Here is a 15,963-nt window from a genome sequence, read left to right on the forward strand (position 1 = left end):
GCCACTTCCCAAGGAGGGAGGAGAGTGGCAAACAGCCCCCTCCTCTCCTGGAGGACAGACTGGGTGGAGCAGAGGTCTTTAGACCAAGGAGACACCCCCAGGCAGGTGGGAGGGTCTTGAAGGCCCACGTTGGTGTTGGTAGCTCCACTTGGAAGCCTACTCAGGCTCCCAAAGGAAACTGCTGCCGCTGGCTCACGGTCCCTGCAGCAGGGCTCAGCTTGAGGGACAGGCCTGCTGGGACGAAGGTGTGCCCAGGTGTCTGCATGGCCTGAGCTCCGGGGCAAGCGGATTTCAGAGACATAGAATCATCTCCAGGACTGACACGGTGGGCCACCAGGTTTGGTGGGTGGCCATAGGTAAGGGGGGAAGGGCAACTACTGGACTGAGACTGGTGTGAGCACACGCACTGGGGCATGAAAGACCCCACTGGCCACACCTCTGCCTTGCACAGCTTACGTAGGGCGGACAGAGACTTGAGTAGGGTGGCTGCCTGTCTGGTCACCGGAGGGATGCGCTCTGCTCATTGCTTGACCAGGCCTTTGGGACTGAGTCTTGGGGCGGGGGTGGGGCATTTGAAAGCATACCTTCTAGACTGTGTTTGCAAAGTCACTTCCGACCCTCAGCAGGATTGCGACTCCGATGACCACGGTGAGGACGAGAAGTGAGGTGGAACTGATGAGCCAGCCTCGCGAGGAAGCATGTAGAGAAGCGTCCCTGGAGCGTGTGGCGGTTTCGAGTGGATCTGTGACAACAGTGGCTGGAGAAGCTGGGCTTGATGGGCACAAGCCGCTTCAAGCATGCCCCGCCCGGCTCTCCCCAAGGGCAGCTCTCCAGCCTCCTGCAGGGAATGCCTGGAGAGGTCGCTGCAGGGGGCCTTCAGGGGACAGGGAGGGTGGAAAGCGGATGCGCTCTGTGTCCTGTCTCCAAACATGGAGGTCACTGTCCTCCAGCCAATGTTGGCGACCCAGGCTGGCCCCATTTCTTCGTTTCTCAGGAGAAGCTGGGTGTTCTAAACTTTTAAAAAATATGACATCTCCTCACTCCCGAATACTGTCAACCACATAAAATATCTTTTCAACATGAGGTGGTATTGGCCAGCACGGTGGTCTGGCTCTGCTTGCGGGCCCCTGGGTGTGACCGCTGAGGGAAGGGGGGTAGAGGACAACAGTCCAACGTCTTCCCTAGGGACAGAGGATGTTTTTGTATGGAAATCACCATCTTCTGCTTCCCAAGGTGGTTCTGAAGGTGAGCTATCCCTGCTCCTTGGCAATGCAAAGAAATAAATGTGTCAAAATAGAGTAGCAATTCCTCAAAGTCCCTGTCAGCTTTACGTCTTCGGTGCCTCCCCTGGGAGCAGCCAGGAGGGCTCTGAATCATGTCCCAGGCAGTCAGCTGCCTGCCCAAGAGCAGTCCTGGGAGGCACCCACTGTGGGCGCATGGGGTGGAGGGGTGGGTTGCACCAGGACCCCTGGGAGAGCAGGAACACAAGCAGCCCCTCAGTCTAGCCCCCGCCTGTTCTCTTTTCCATCAAAGCCCTCACCTGCTCTCACCCATTTTCCCACTTCCCTGTGTCCCTCAGGGTCTCTGCTCCATAGCCGGGTTGTAGGTTTGAGCCTCAGGCCTAACGATCAGTATGTCTTATCTGGGTCCTGGCCACGAGTCAGCCTGCAGGACATGAAGGCCACAGCTCCTGCTCTGGAAAGGACTCAGCAAAGAGCTTAGTCAGCACAGGATGAGAAGCCAGCCGTGTGCAGAGGGCCAGGGGCAGAGCCGGGCCTCGTACCCAGGCCAGGTGACCATCCCGTGCCGATAGACAGCCATGCTCCTTTCAGAAACCCTGTTTTCCCACCAGGCCCATCCTGCATCCTTATGACCAGTGGGAGTCTCTCTCTGTCCCTAGAGAAGACAGAAACAAGAGACTTTGAAGAGGAATGAGAGCTATAGTTAGGGAAGAGTTTGGGAGGTGGGGTGGAGGGGAGAGCCTCCTAGAGGTGGTGCAGGGGTATGGACACTGAGCTTGGCTCTCCATTGCCCATCTCAGCTGTAAGCATTGCACGGCAGGACATCACCTCCACCTGGGCTGGCAATGTCACGGTGACCTCAGTGAGGACCAAGCCGGAGGCTACTGCTGAGAAACAGGCCCTGGGGCCCGGGACCCTCGTCGACACATAGGCCGGTTATCAGGGGGAGCTTAGTGGGCGGTGGACAGTGTGGTCAAGGCCAGTGACGTTGAAGCCCAGACTGGTCTTCTGAGAGGTGGGGCAGAGAAGCCTTGCGGGGCAGGGGCTGATCCAGGGCAGGCTCCACATCGAATGGACCAGTGTAAGGCAACTGAGGCGGAAACCGCAGCTATCCCACTGGGTGGGTTGACATCCTGGGGTTCTGACCCGACATACCTCCAGGCTCCCATGGAGTCCTCAGCCACGGTGCCACTCCCTGGATGGGCTGCCCAGCACAGGTCAGAATCTGGGCTGGAGGGTCTGGAGGCAGGGCCTGCCCAGAGCTGATAGGTGTAATCTCACAAGTGGGGGGAGGGGCTCTGTCTGGTCCCTGCACACAGTTCAGGCTGAAGCGCCTGCTCCTTGATACCTGGTACGTCAAGAGTTCACCAGGGGCCACAAGGGGGGGGGGCACAGACACACGGTCCCGGAGTGGGGCAGACAGGGATGACCTGGGGTTGAGGCTCAGTTTCAGCAGGTGGCTGACAGGAAAGCTCTGGGAGGGGAATTGGGGTCCAAAGACTGAATGGCTGGACATACTGCCCTGACCCCAGGGGTCATAGGGGACGTCTGAGTTGCCAGCATCCAGGAAAACTGGGCATTCAGCCAGGAGGATGGGAATGGGTGAGCGTGGGGCGTGGGCTGATTCTACCACTCTCAGTCCTGAGACTCTGGCCTTTCCATGATTGGGTGCCAACTGTGCCCACGATGGGCAGTGTGGTAGAGGTATAGCAGCCACAGGAAGGAGGTCTGTCCTGAGCCACATGTGTGTATGTGTGGAGGTCCCTGTGCGTCCTGCAGCTGCTGCCGTCACTGCCAAAGAGGCGGTGGCCTGCGTGTTCCGCCTCTGAGCCCACACTGCCCCCCTTGCTCCCTCTGACCCTCAGTGTGTTCTTCAGCAAAATGGGAAGACCCTGCCCTTGGTGCAAAGTTGGGGGGCGTTTTTCAATACGGTGGTAGCTGTGCAGGGCCTTTCTGTCCTGCCATGAGATCCCCGGGGACCCTGTGCTGCTGCTGCGGCTGACTGTCCTGTCTCCTTCCTTGCAGGCATGGCCCGGGGGAGCCTGGACGACCTCAGCCGGGCCCTGGGCGTGCTGGAAGAGCGTGTGAACAGCTCCAGGCGGAGGGCACGGCGGCACGCGACGGACGACGACTACAACATTGAGGTCCTGCTGGGTGTGGATGACTCGGTGGTCCAGTTCCACGGGAAGGAGCACGTGCAGAAATACCTGCTCACACTCATGAACATCGTGAGTGGGGGGTCTTCTAGGAGAGGGGGAAAGGGGCGGAGCTAGCCACTCACCCCGAATCAAGAGGGATGCAGGGAGGGGAGCTGGGCCTCCTGCGGGCTTTCCTGGACCAGTCTCTGGTGGCACAGGTAGGAAGGAGATGCTGAGCGCCCTGGTCGGCAGCCCCTCTCCCTCCGGGAACTGCAGCCACACTGGCACAGTCTGTCAAGTGGGGGTCATTAGCTGATGGCCCCTAAGGCAGTTTGTATGGACCCTTGTCCCTCCTGCTTGCTGCGTCCCCATTGCGTGTCGTCTGTACTTTCTTACCAACCAACTGACCTTTTCTTTTCTTTTTTTCTCAACTTCAAGTTGTTTTAAAAAGGAAACAGCCTTTTCCCAAAAGCGTAAACAGAAATGTAAAGCAGCGCTATTCCTCTTTCAGAGGTAGTTCTTACTTGCTGAACACCTTTCCAACAGGTCACGGTCTGTTACCTAGGGACAGTGGTGAGTGTTAGAGGCAGGGGCCAGCGGGCCCCCGGCCACCCCAGGCTTCTCCTTGAAGTCACCCAAAGAAGTAAAAGAGGATTGCTGAGGGAACCAAAGTCTTCCTCGGTGCCTGGACTGTTTGGTGGGGCTAAGACTGGAGAACATCCAGAGCTTTCTTTTGGTTTTGCCAGTTGACTTCAGTTTATCCATTCCTCCCTCCATGATTCAAGTGTACCATTTTTCCGGAAACACATAAAAACCTTAATTTGACACGAGATTGATCATAACAGAGAAAAGGCTATAGGTGATCAGTCCAAATAAATTGAGAAGGAATAACCAGCTGGTGGGTGTCTTCCTTGCCTTTTTGTTGATTGATCCAGCCCATGTGCATGGCATGCTCTCTTGTCCCAGGCATAGCAGCAGGCTCTGCAGAGACAGAGGGGCATTTGGACAGCCCTGGAGCTCAAGGAGACACAGAGAGAGGCCTGTGCCTCTCATCTGAGCTCACCTACCTCCTCAGGAATGCAGGGTGGACCAGGGAGATAAGGCAAAACAAGGTTTGGTGTGTGGGGTTGCCTTGACAACTAAGACCATCTAAAGCTCTGTGTCCTGCTTGAGAGCCCCGCATTCCCAGAGAGAATTCCGGGCTAATCTAAGGCATGAGGGACCCTTTGATAAATCTTGGGGGGAGCTTCTTGAAGAAGCATGACTATTTCAGAAAGAATGACCTTCTGGAACAGGTCTGTCCACTAGAACTCCTTGTGATGGTGGAAACGTTCTCATTAAATTCTGCCTGGTGCATTGTGGTAGCCATGAGCCCCTTGTCTGTTGAGGCCTGGAAATGTGACTGGTGAAACCGAAGAATTTTTAAATTATTTAATTTATTCTAATGAAAGTATATTTAAATGTAAATAGCCAAGGTGGCTAGTAGCTGCCACGTAGGACGATTTGTGCAGCGATGGAGGATTTATGTAGAGCAGGGCTTCCAGTGGCCCCTTGTCTCTGACCTTGCTGGAACTCAGTAGTCTAGACAGGCGCGTGGGCAGGACCAGGGTATGCAGCCATGAGGAGACCCTGAAGGTGGCTGGCTGCCCCAGAGCCACAGCTAGAATCCCGACTGGCCCTGAAAGATCTGGCTTGGACACATCGTCCTCCCTTGTCAGTCCACAGCTGGCCATCGGGCTTTCCAGCACTGAGGGAAGAACAGAAGGGGATGGACAGATGTGGTGACAGCTGGCCTGGGCTCGGCTCCACGGAAGGTTTTTGGTTGGCTGTATGAACTCACAGAATCAAGGCTGATGTCACCATCTGTGCCCACGGCTCTGAATGTGGCACAAGATCTCTCTAGGGCGTTGAAGAGCAAGGTTGTTACTTTGAGGACTTAGGTGCACCTAACCCAAGCTATGGTATATTCATACCTCAGGTGCAAGGATGGAAAGACTTCATCTTGCATACTTTGGACAGGTTGTCAGGAGGGACCAGTCCCTGGAAAGCGGAGGTACTATGAAAAAGAGGTGATTGACACCAAGATGGATGGACGCAGTGGCTGCATCCGGGTGCTCAGGCATAGGGGCAGTTGTGAGGAGGAAGCAGGGCCTTGCAGTGTTTCGTTCTGCTGTGCCCGCAGTCGCTAGGGGTCCTAGCCGACTTGATGGCGCCTAACAACAACGACCACCTCAGACCCTGAGGGAACAAGCGAGCAAAGGCTCTGAGGCTTTCGATAATAGACAAAATGGTAATTACCACATTTTCATGAACTTGATCTTGCTGTCTGTGAGCCAGGTTTGGCTCACAGACTAACTGCAGTTGGAGGGTGTGGCTGGGAAGCCACAAATTGAGAGCCTGGATCTCTAGGCCATGCTCTAGATCTCAGCCCAGACGCCTGAGGTACCTGACCAGGCACAGCCTGTGGGTCTGCCCCAGGCTCAGGTAAATGGCCTTATGGGAAGACTAGAAATGTTATACTCAGAGTTTGCAACCCTCCTCAGGCCGCAACCCTCGGCTACCTCATGTGGTGGTGACCCCCAACCATAAAATTTTCTCTTTTTTTTTTCTAATTATTTTTAAAAATTTTAAAAAACATTTTATTAGGGGCTCATACAACTCTTATCACAATCCATACATATACATACATCAATTGTATAAAGCACATCTGTACATTCTTTGCCCTAATCATTTTCTTTTTTTTCTCCTCTTTTCTTTTTTTACATTTTATTAGGGGTTCATACAACTCTTATCACAATCCATACATATACATACATCAATTGTATAAAGCACATCCGCACATTTCCTGCCCCAATCATTCTCAAAGCATTTGCTCTCCACTTAAGCCCTTTGCATCAGGTCCTCTTTTTTTTCCCCTCCCTCCCCGCTCCCCCCTCCCTCATGTGCCCTTGGTAATTTATACATTGTTATTTTGTCATATCTTGCCCTATCCGGAGTCTCCCTTCTCCCCCTTCTCTGCCGTCCATCTCCTAGGGAGGAGGTCACATGTGGATCCTTGTAATCAGTTCCCCCTTTCCAACCCACTCACCCTCCACTCTCCCAATATCGCCCCTCACACCCCTGGTTCTGAAGGTATCATCCACCCTGGATTCCCTGTGCCTCCAGCCCCCATATGTACCAGTGTACAACCTCTGCCCTATCCAGCCCTGCAAGGTAGAATTTGGATCATGGTAGTTGTGGGGACATAAATTTATTTTCATCGCTACTTCATAACTGTAAATTTGCTACTGTGATGAATCGGGCGACCCCTGTGAAAGGGTTGGTCCATCCCCCAAGGGGTCGTGACCCACAGGTTGAGAACTGCTGTGTTATAGGAATGAGATCAGGATGATTGAGGGGGTGCAGGAGGCCTGTGTGCTGAGCCACAATCGTGGGGCAGGAGGGGAATTGGAAGAAGGTACATGGAAAAGATGTGGAAGTGACTCTCAGGAGTCACGGCACGGAATCGCTTAGTGATGCTGTTTCCTTCCTGCATCCGCGCAGAAGACATTTAATTCCTGCTTTCATAGGAAAGGAGAATTAGTACTCCACCTCTTCCTCCTGCTCAGACTCACTGGAGGGCGAGAAGGGGGCGGGGTATAAATGGACCCTAGGCACTGCAGCAGAGCCTGCTGGGAACTTCGTGTCCAGACCTTCCACCAACCCATTCCAGCATGCACCAGCCAGACCCTCATTTCCTCCTTGAACCTAGAAAAACCACATTGTTTCCTATATTTAACACAGATAATATATTATTCATGATGAAAAATCAGAATATGTTCATCTAGGTATGTGACTGATTTCTCCTCTCATTTATTTTCTTCTGCCTCATTTTAATGATTGCATAATACTGTACCATCTTACAGTAACATACTTTCCCACCCACCTTCTTATTTATATAACACATCCATGTCGCACACTGATTCCCCAGTCGAGGTCAGCCAGGCCACTCTTTATTTTGCATGAGGTGTCAAACAGTAATGAAGAGTCGGCCTGCTGAATCTGTCACTCATCCTTAATTATTTTCTTAAAATGAATTCCTAGGCATAGAATCCCTGGTCTACAGGCAAATCCCTTCTAAAGCTCTATCCTCCAGAATGTTTTCTGTTAAGGCTGCACCGCATCAGGCTCCCCCAGCTGTGGGGAGGGCCCATCTCTTCATCACCACAGACTCAACAACTTTTTATTTTGGGGAATTTGGTAGCTACTGCACAGATGCACATTTTGTTTTAAGTTGTGTTAATTTGGTGGCCATGGGGTTACAGTGAAAAAACCAATAACAAAAGAAAACTCTTATACTTGTACACCAGGGAAGCAGGCATGCTTTAGACCAGCGGTGTCAAACTCAATTAAAACGTGGTCCATCTGGTGCAACAGGCGAGATTCACGTGGATAACATCACATTTACAAATTTTGTTAAATTTATATTTTGAAGTGAGGATTCAGGAATATGGATAGGATAATTAAAGTACTATATAATTGTTTTATTTAGACATTTATTTTATTTAATGTATTTATAAAACTAAAATTATTCTTTTTTTACCTGAAACTTGCCAGCGCTTTCCTTCTACTAGTTTTCACTTAACTCTTATGTTGTGACCAGAAAATATAACAAAGTAACTAATAAAAAACACAAAATGTTGGACAGCTGACAAACATGATACACAGTCGTAATGGCTTCCCTCTAAAAATGTTAACTAGTGCTGCCGCTAGGTATGATTCGTAACAACACAACTGAGTGCTCTTTTTAACCTTTTCGCTATTGGAATCTGTTTACATTAGTGACACTGAGAGTGGCAGACAGGTCGCTTCCAAACGTCGCCGGAACTGAGTCAGCACGTTTGCAGACGTCCACGGGCCCCCAGGAAAGGCACTGGGCCACGCGTACACTCGTCTTCAGTAGTTAAAGGGTTGACGAAGGGATCATGTGTACAGTATTACCTCGATCTCCCCTAAGAGCTATTTTCTTCATAACAAGTTTTTCTATTTTCATTTACTTTCAGAGCATTGCAGGCCACAAAAATTATCTCGCGCCCCCCTCCCCCTCCATGTGTCAGTTTGACACCCCTGCTCTTGAATAATCAAGCAGTTCTACTCAGAAGGGCAGCGTTTCCCAAAGGCAGAGTCCAGAAGACAGGAAGGGTTGGGAAGGAAGACGGGATGGGAATCACAGGCAGGGAGTGGATAAGTGATCTTACACGGCAGAGATTGCAATCGATGACATGAAACAAAATGTGTATAAATTGTGGAATGGAAAACTGACTTGCTCTGTAACTGTCATCCAATTCTCAACACAAAGTTAAAAAATAAATTGAAAAATATACAAATATATTTTAAAACAGCTTTTGTGGGGGGGGGGGGCGTGACTAACCTATCCATGCCCTTTTATTTGAATGGATTTAGTTTCATTCCTCCTAGTTTGAAGCGTCTTGAGATTAAAATATGTGTGGGAACTGTTTTCATTCTTTGTCTTCTGCGCTGTTTGGAGTGGTTTTTGACATCCTACGTTTTTTTGTCTGGTCAGAGCATGCCACCTTTTCTTCTCGGTTTCACCCCTGGGCAACTTGGCTAACTCTTTCTGCCCAGAGCTCAGCCTTCCAGAGCTTCCCTCTGGTCGGCCCTGGTAACAGCCTGCTGTGGGCAGCACTGTTTCCCAAACTCAGACTCGCTGGCTGTCTGCTGGCTCCTGCCACTCCCACTGTCCCAGGTCTGCGCTGAAAAGGCATCCCACAGAGGAAGGCTGGGGAGAGGATTCAAGGGGCCAATTTGCCTGCGTGTGGCTCATTTTATTTTATGCAGCATCTGACCGCTGCAAACAGGAGATTCCCAGTGTCCCTGATTCCCCTTTTTGGGAAATGCTGGCTGGCCTGTGGGACTCCAGCTTGAGAACAATCAACTCGTTCTGATCCAAAGGCCAGCATTTGCCCATGAAAACAGGAGGCTTCTTATTTTTAAAGTATTTTAAAAAAAAAAAAAAGGTGCCAGTAAAGGGACACATAGAGAGTTTTTCTTTCTTCCTCAGTCCCTCTCAACTTTTCTTTGCTTTGTAGGTTTTTGCGCTACTGAATGCTGGTCCTATGTGTCCTCAGGTTGAGACGGACTTGCCGTGGTCCAGTGTCACAGACTAGAACTGCCTCCTGGGGGTTCCCAGTCACAATCCCTAAAGGCCAGGCCTTTTCTCCCCCTGATCTGCAGGTGCGTTTGAACCGCTGGCTTTCTGATTAGCAGCACACCCTGAACCACGGCGCCACCAGGATGCCTTCAGAGTTGCTGAACAATTGGGATTTCAAATTGCTAGCCTGAATTCGACGGTTCATCTTTATATTGCCTGATGCCAATTTAAAAAGAAAATATTAGAACATTTAACTTGCATGCTTGCATGCGGAAATCACCAAAATTCAATGACCTTGCATTCTGAGCCTCATGCAGGAAGGGTGCCTGGGGCTTGTCAGAGGTTCAGACGCACACGAGCAGACCCAGGAAGGTGGAAGATAGTGGGTACAGATCCTCAGGCCCCAGGAGCTGCCCAGCAATCTGAGGCCCAGGCCTAGGGCTAGTGCCCATGCACTGGCGGCATGGATGGGGCAGTCCTCCGACACCTTGCTGCTCAAAGGGCACCTTAGGGCAGGTATGGGGAAGTGGATTTAGGTATTTCCTCATCCCATGAGGCCATTTCCCCATTCCTTGGCAGGTGCGCAGTCCCAGGGGGGTTTGACTGTGGCACTGTGCTGTGGGGCTCTCAATAAATACCTGGGTGAAGGCTCTGGTCAGTGCTGTCTTGCCATCCATGATCTGGCCCAAGGTACCCTGGGCGCTTGTGTGCTATGCTGTGTTGTCCCCCCGTCCCCTCCCTCCCCAATCCTCCAGCAGAGGCAGAGAGTGGCCATGAAGGAGAGAGGAGTCTGGGCTAGCATGGCACCAGTCTGGGGAGGGGATGGAAGGAGGGGACCAGGAGAAATGGATCATGGCCCTGCTCTAAGACTCAGCGTGAGTTCCTTTGTCCCAGTGGGATTTATGGAACACAGAGTCAAAGGTTTAAGTTGGAAGTGTTTTAGAGCTACAGAGATAAGCCTCAAGTGTGGGCCTTTCTCCACAGGGGCACTGGTGGCTAGTTCACAAAGCAGATCCTCACACACAGTGCATCCAGGAACTTGAATTCTGTGCCAGCCCCAGCCCCTCCAACCCTGCCTGGCCTTTCCCTGTTCTCTGGAGGTGCCCTGCCCCTCCACTGCACGGTCCTCTCCCTCCTCTGCTGTCTGAATCCCACATAGTGTGAGGTTCGGTCCAAAGCTATCCCTCCTTAAAGCCACCCTGCTCTCAGCATTCTTACCAGTGACCTGCTGTGTGTTGGAGTGGAACTGTGCTCACTAGGGTTGTCAATGTCTGATCTGGAGTGGATCACCAGGCCTTTCTTATGAGACACCTTGGAGTAAACTCAAATCTCCGACCTTTCCCTTACTCTTTGCACTACCCAGGGACTCTCTGATGATGAAAGTGGTGTCTAAAAGGGGCCTATTCTGAGCAACAGGCTGAGCTGTGAGTCAGGGACTTATTTCTTCCTCTGGCCTCCTCTGCACTGATCCTTAGCTCTCTTAGGGTCTGGGATCTTGGGGCTGGCTGACACACCAGCAAGGGACCTGGCATCCTAGGGCTCACCAGTCTTTAACCTGGTCAGAGAAGCCAAGACCTTTGAGGGAGACACTAGCACTATACCTGTTTGGAGGGGGCTGGGGGTCTCCTTCCCTAGCACTGAAAGGACTGTGAGGACAGGTATAGCCTGCCCAGTCTTGCTGCCTCCCCCCATTCCCTGTACTGCCCCTATGTCAGGCCCTATGTGGGCACCCTGCTTACAGGCTTGCTCTCAACATCTGGTCACACTCTGCCTTTTCCATTGTCCGTGGCACCAGCTGTCATCTCTGGCCCCTCCTCCCATTGCCACGTGGTTCTGCCCTGAGGGAGAGGGTCTGTCCAGCTCTCCTGTTGCACTGGGACCCTTACCCTGTGTGACTCAGCAGCTAGGCCTTCTCCTTCGACAGCGTGCTCCCTGCTACATCTGATGTTCCCAGTCTGGGATCTGGTTAACATTCTGAAACATGCCTGCTACCGCACTAGGACTTCGATACTTGTCACATTTCCATAAACCTGACCTTGCAGCCCCTGAGCCAGTTTCTGCTCATAGACCAAATGCAGTCAGGGTGTGTGACTGGGCAGCCCCCTGACCAGGCACAGCCTGTGGGGCTGCTCCGGGCTGAGGTAAAAGGCCTTCTGGGAAGACTAGAATTGTTATTAAGGTAATACAGTGATATGTGCGTCTTTCAAAGGAGAATCTACTCGTGTGGAGACTTCAAGAAATACAACCCTTGGACCCAGGACCAATGTTTCCCGTGTGGGGTATAATTCTACTTTCCCTAATTATAGGCCTACGCTTCCATGAGAAACCAAAGGCCACAGTCCGTAGCTTGGGATCTCAGTCTCCACCGAGACCTAGGACTGCCTGTACCAGCGGCTGGCACAGCTACGGTCCCTGCGAGTCTGAGACAAGACCATTGTGACGGATGCTATCCTACCCCATCCCCTCCAAAGAAGGCCCCCATTGGCCATTGGCTGCTGGAGGTACACGTTCTCGTAGATGGCCTAGTAAAATGTACCAGACAGACAGGAGGAATGCCCAATAAAGGGCCACTGGTTGGGAGGGCAAGTGGTTTAAAACATCCATCTTGAATTTAACTTGACACAGGACTTCGTTAAAAAGCAAATTTCGTATAACATTGTCAACATCAATTGGAGATCTCCAAGCCGGGATTGACCTGAGGCCCACACCTGGCCTGCTCCCTGTTGTTGTCAATAAAGCCTTATTGGGGCACAGTCCCACCTATTAATTTATGAATTATCTTTGTCTGCTTGTGTGCTGCTACGGCGGAGTTGAGTGGTTGTGGTAGAGACCACAAGGCCCATGAAGCTGAAACTAGTTACTGTTTGCCAAGAAGTAGGCCGCTTCACGAGAAAGGACCACATGCTTGCTAATGCTGGGGGGGGCGGGAAGAGGGTAGATGAAACAGGAGACCCTCAGCAAGACAGAGTGACACGGGGCCTGCCACGCTGGGCTCGAACATGACATGGATTTGCGAGGATGGAGCGGGACTGGGCAGTGTTTTGTTTTGGCCCAAAACTTTTGGGGTACACAGGGCTGCGATGAGACTGAAGCAACTCAATGGCATCCAAAAGCAACAATAGCACACACTTGCTAGGAGGTGCCAAATAATTGTCCTGCTTGCTTCGTGCCCATCTTTAACTGTGGCCCTAGTCTTTGAAATGTAGCGTCCATGTTCCTGTGTATCAGTACATATTTGGTACATGCGTTAGAGATGCCCGGGGTGTCGAATGGATGCTGGCTTGGGGGTCACGAGTAGCTGGGTCCTATTCTTGGCTTTTAGGAAACTGGCAAAGTTCTTTCCCATCCCTTCCTCATTCCTAGACTGGAAACACGTCCTCCTCTTCCTCCCATGTTCTCCGAGCTTCTGTAAAGGCTGGCACCATCCCCGGCAAGAGACAGGCCCTTAAGAGACAAGCTGCCTTTTGTCCAGCGGCTGGAGCAACCCTTTCCTGCAGGGCCTTGCGCTTGATCTGCACCTCACCCTACTCTACCCTACCCAGCTCAAAGACCTGCCAAGGTCACTGTGGAAGATTCTTTTTAAAGTGGCTGTGTGAGCTGTTCTTAACTCTTTCACAACAATAGAGCAGAAGAGATTTTGAGGGCAGGAACGGCAGGACATTTTCTCTCCCCTATGTTCCCTATTCCTATTCAAGGAGGATTCCTTTGGCCCCCAAAGCACCTCTCTTGCTGAGGAGAGAGGGTCTCCTTAGGCCCTTAAATCTGCATTCAGAGCCCATGCCATACCCCTTGACCCCTCCTAGTACGAGGACAATGCTCTGTACTGTGTGTTCTTAAACAATTTTTGTTGAATGAATGATATTTCTCTGTTCCAGGATTCAGATATTTTTCCTCTTTTCTAATTTAATCCAGAAATTGGCCTGGGCGTACCCATGGTTTGCCAGTGTTTGCAAACAATCAGAAGGCATATGGGCTCAATTTCTCACCCACTTTCAGGAATGTTGCGGCCGCGTGGTGATGGTGAGGAAGGCTGCAGTGGGCCAGGAATGTTTTCTGCTGGCCGAGAGGGGGGGGTTGGCTATCTCGTGAACTGGCCATGGATCCGCAAACCGGCCAGGGCTAGGGCCTAGCCCCAAATCCCTGTCCACGTGTCTCTGGCTCTGGGTCCAGGAAAAAGAGCAGCATCTCTGAAATTGGAGACGAAAACTCAGCTCCCATCAGTGGCGAGGAAGAGAATAGAACTCCTGAGGCGAAGAGCACATTGGGCTTGGGACTGGCCTCGGGGCCTGGAGCCAAGGTCCCTTCCTCACATAGCAGCCCTCTAGGATGTGGGGCCTCCTGGTGCCCAGGGCCTGTGCTCTCCATTCCTGTCCCTCAGGCTTGTCCTCCAGGCCTCTCAGAACACCAGGCCCACATAGCAGCAGGATGATTCCGGGCCAGCAGTGTGTGCGAGGCTGTATACAGCGCTCAGAAGAGGGCAGCGCTCTTTGATGGTGACAGGAGCTAGGCAAGAGTCATTGCAGGGACTGGGGTGGGATAGGGTTGTAGGCAATAGGGAGGGGTAGAGACTGAGGCAACTGACCAGACCACCACTCTCAACCCCACTCCTGTCGGACTCACTTGTGGGTAATGTAGGGATAAGCAAGCCTACGATGTTTAGCTTTTTATTGTTCCCCCCTCCTATTTGGTTGTTCCCTGTGAGCAACACATTGAAATTCAGTGCACAGGTGAAGCAGAATCAGCCTGATTGTCCCTTCCCATCTAGAAGAAATGACTCCTGCCCCATGCTCCTTTGCAGCTGCCTCCTGGGGTTCGTGTGAGCATGGTTTCAGTGAGGTGAGTGCTTCTTAGCAGGGTGCTGTCCCTGGGGAACATTTCTCGAATGGGAGCCGCTAGGATCACAGGTGACTTCATTCAGCACTCTCGGTAGCCTTCATCTGCACCGGGCCCCAGTGCACACTGGGATACAGAAGGGAGCGAGGCACAGTCCTGCCCTCAGTGAGGACGGAGGGCGGGGTGGGCAGGCAGGGGCTGATTACCCAGTGAACAAGGGAAGCACAGACTTCCTTGTGCTTAGTTTCTATTTAGTGATGAACAATAATTTCTGCCTGTGTTTCACTGCTTCATGTTGTGTCCAGCCCGTCAGACCGATCGTCATCGCTCACCTGCAATCTTATGTCAGTGGCTCTCAGGACCTGGAAGGACCATCTGAGTCTGGCCCCACCTGGCTGATTTAGGGTTTAGAAAGATAAAGTCATCTATCTCACTTTGGAAGTTTGAGGCTCCCCAGTGTTAGAAACACCTGTCCGCACAGCCTTAGGGATAAGTTCTTATCCCCACAACCTTGGGAGAAAAGACCTGGCCATTCCTGAGCTTCCCATGTCCAAGCTCTGAAGGAGTCCTCTGCACCACCTTGCGGCCCTTTCTCAGACAAGCGCTCAAGAGGACTCGGGGACTCACCCAAAGACACTCACAACCTCTGACGACACACAGAAAGAGTTTGCCACCCTGATTTAGCCTGGTCAGTACTGTCAAAGGGGCCGGCACCTAGTAGGTACTTGGAAAATGTCTTTTGAATGAATGACTGCATCACTGAATTCCCCAACAAGGGATCATGGCTTCAGCCCATCCCTGGAAAAGAAATCCCAGGAGAGCGGGTGTCCTTGTGCCTCTTTGTTCCGCCCAGGGATGTTTTTCTTCAGCTGCTGTGGATTTGAATGGGCAGGGCACAGGCGTGCACATTTCTCTTCCTAGCGGATTTCCAAGTCACTCTGCAAAGCCGCTGTCCCGATTCTGACCCCCACCATGCAGAGGATGCCGCGATGTCTCTGCCCCCGGTGTCCGCGCTGGTTGCCCAGGGATGCATAGTAATGCTTGCTTTCAGGGTGTTGGGCGGTGAAGGCTAATGCGTGTGAGCAGGCGCTGGAAGGTGGGAGCTGCTGGAGAGCCCGAGACTGTTTGTGCTGTCCCCATTTGCAAACTCAGCCCCAGTCCTTGTCCTCCAGAAGCGTAGCTCTCCTAGGGACACACTGCTTGCCTTAGCGCAGAAAGGTTGGGGCCTTGGCAGCCCCAGCTTACAGTTGGCACCTCTGCCTCCTTGGGAATGAGGTCCGAAAAGGCGCAGCCCTTGAATTCACTTTGATCACAGAGCTGGTGTTTCTCAGGTGGTGGGAACAAGGTGTGCAGAACAGTGACCGTGCCCTTGGTCTATCCCTGGCAATGTGTCAGGCGGTGCACATCGAGTGGAGCTTGGAGGCCCCAGGGCTGACTACATGGTGGGGCTCCTTGAATCCAGGGCCCTGGCGGGGAGGCAGCTGAGTTTGGACCTGATCTTGAGGCTTAGGGAGTTGCCTAGGTTCTCAGCACTGGGGATGTAGCACTGAGGGGTACACAGGAGTTCCAGCTCGCCTGCAGCTCATGCCAGCAGAGAAAG

General features: G+C 52.1%; 1 protein-coding gene across 1 annotated transcript in view; it reads left to right on the top strand.

The window, feature by feature from the left end:
* The window catches only part of ADAMTS2 (ADAM metallopeptidase with thrombospondin type 1 motif 2), a 335,165-nt gene that overhangs the window by 189,399 nt on the left and 129,803 nt on the right, over positions 1-15,963 (top strand). The window contains exon 4 of the mRNA XM_075542120.1: positions 3,267-3,469. Within this exon, the coding sequence (XP_075398235.1) occupies positions 3,267-3,469 (203 nt within the window). The remainder of the gene's footprint in view (positions 1-3,266; positions 3,470-15,963) is intronic.

Source organism: Tenrec ecaudatus, chromosome 2, assembly GCF_050624435.1.
Source record: "Tenrec ecaudatus isolate mTenEca1 chromosome 2, mTenEca1.hap1, whole genome shotgun sequence".
NCBI classification, from domain to species: Eukaryota; Metazoa; Chordata; class Mammalia; order Afrosoricida; family Tenrecidae; genus Tenrec; species Tenrec ecaudatus.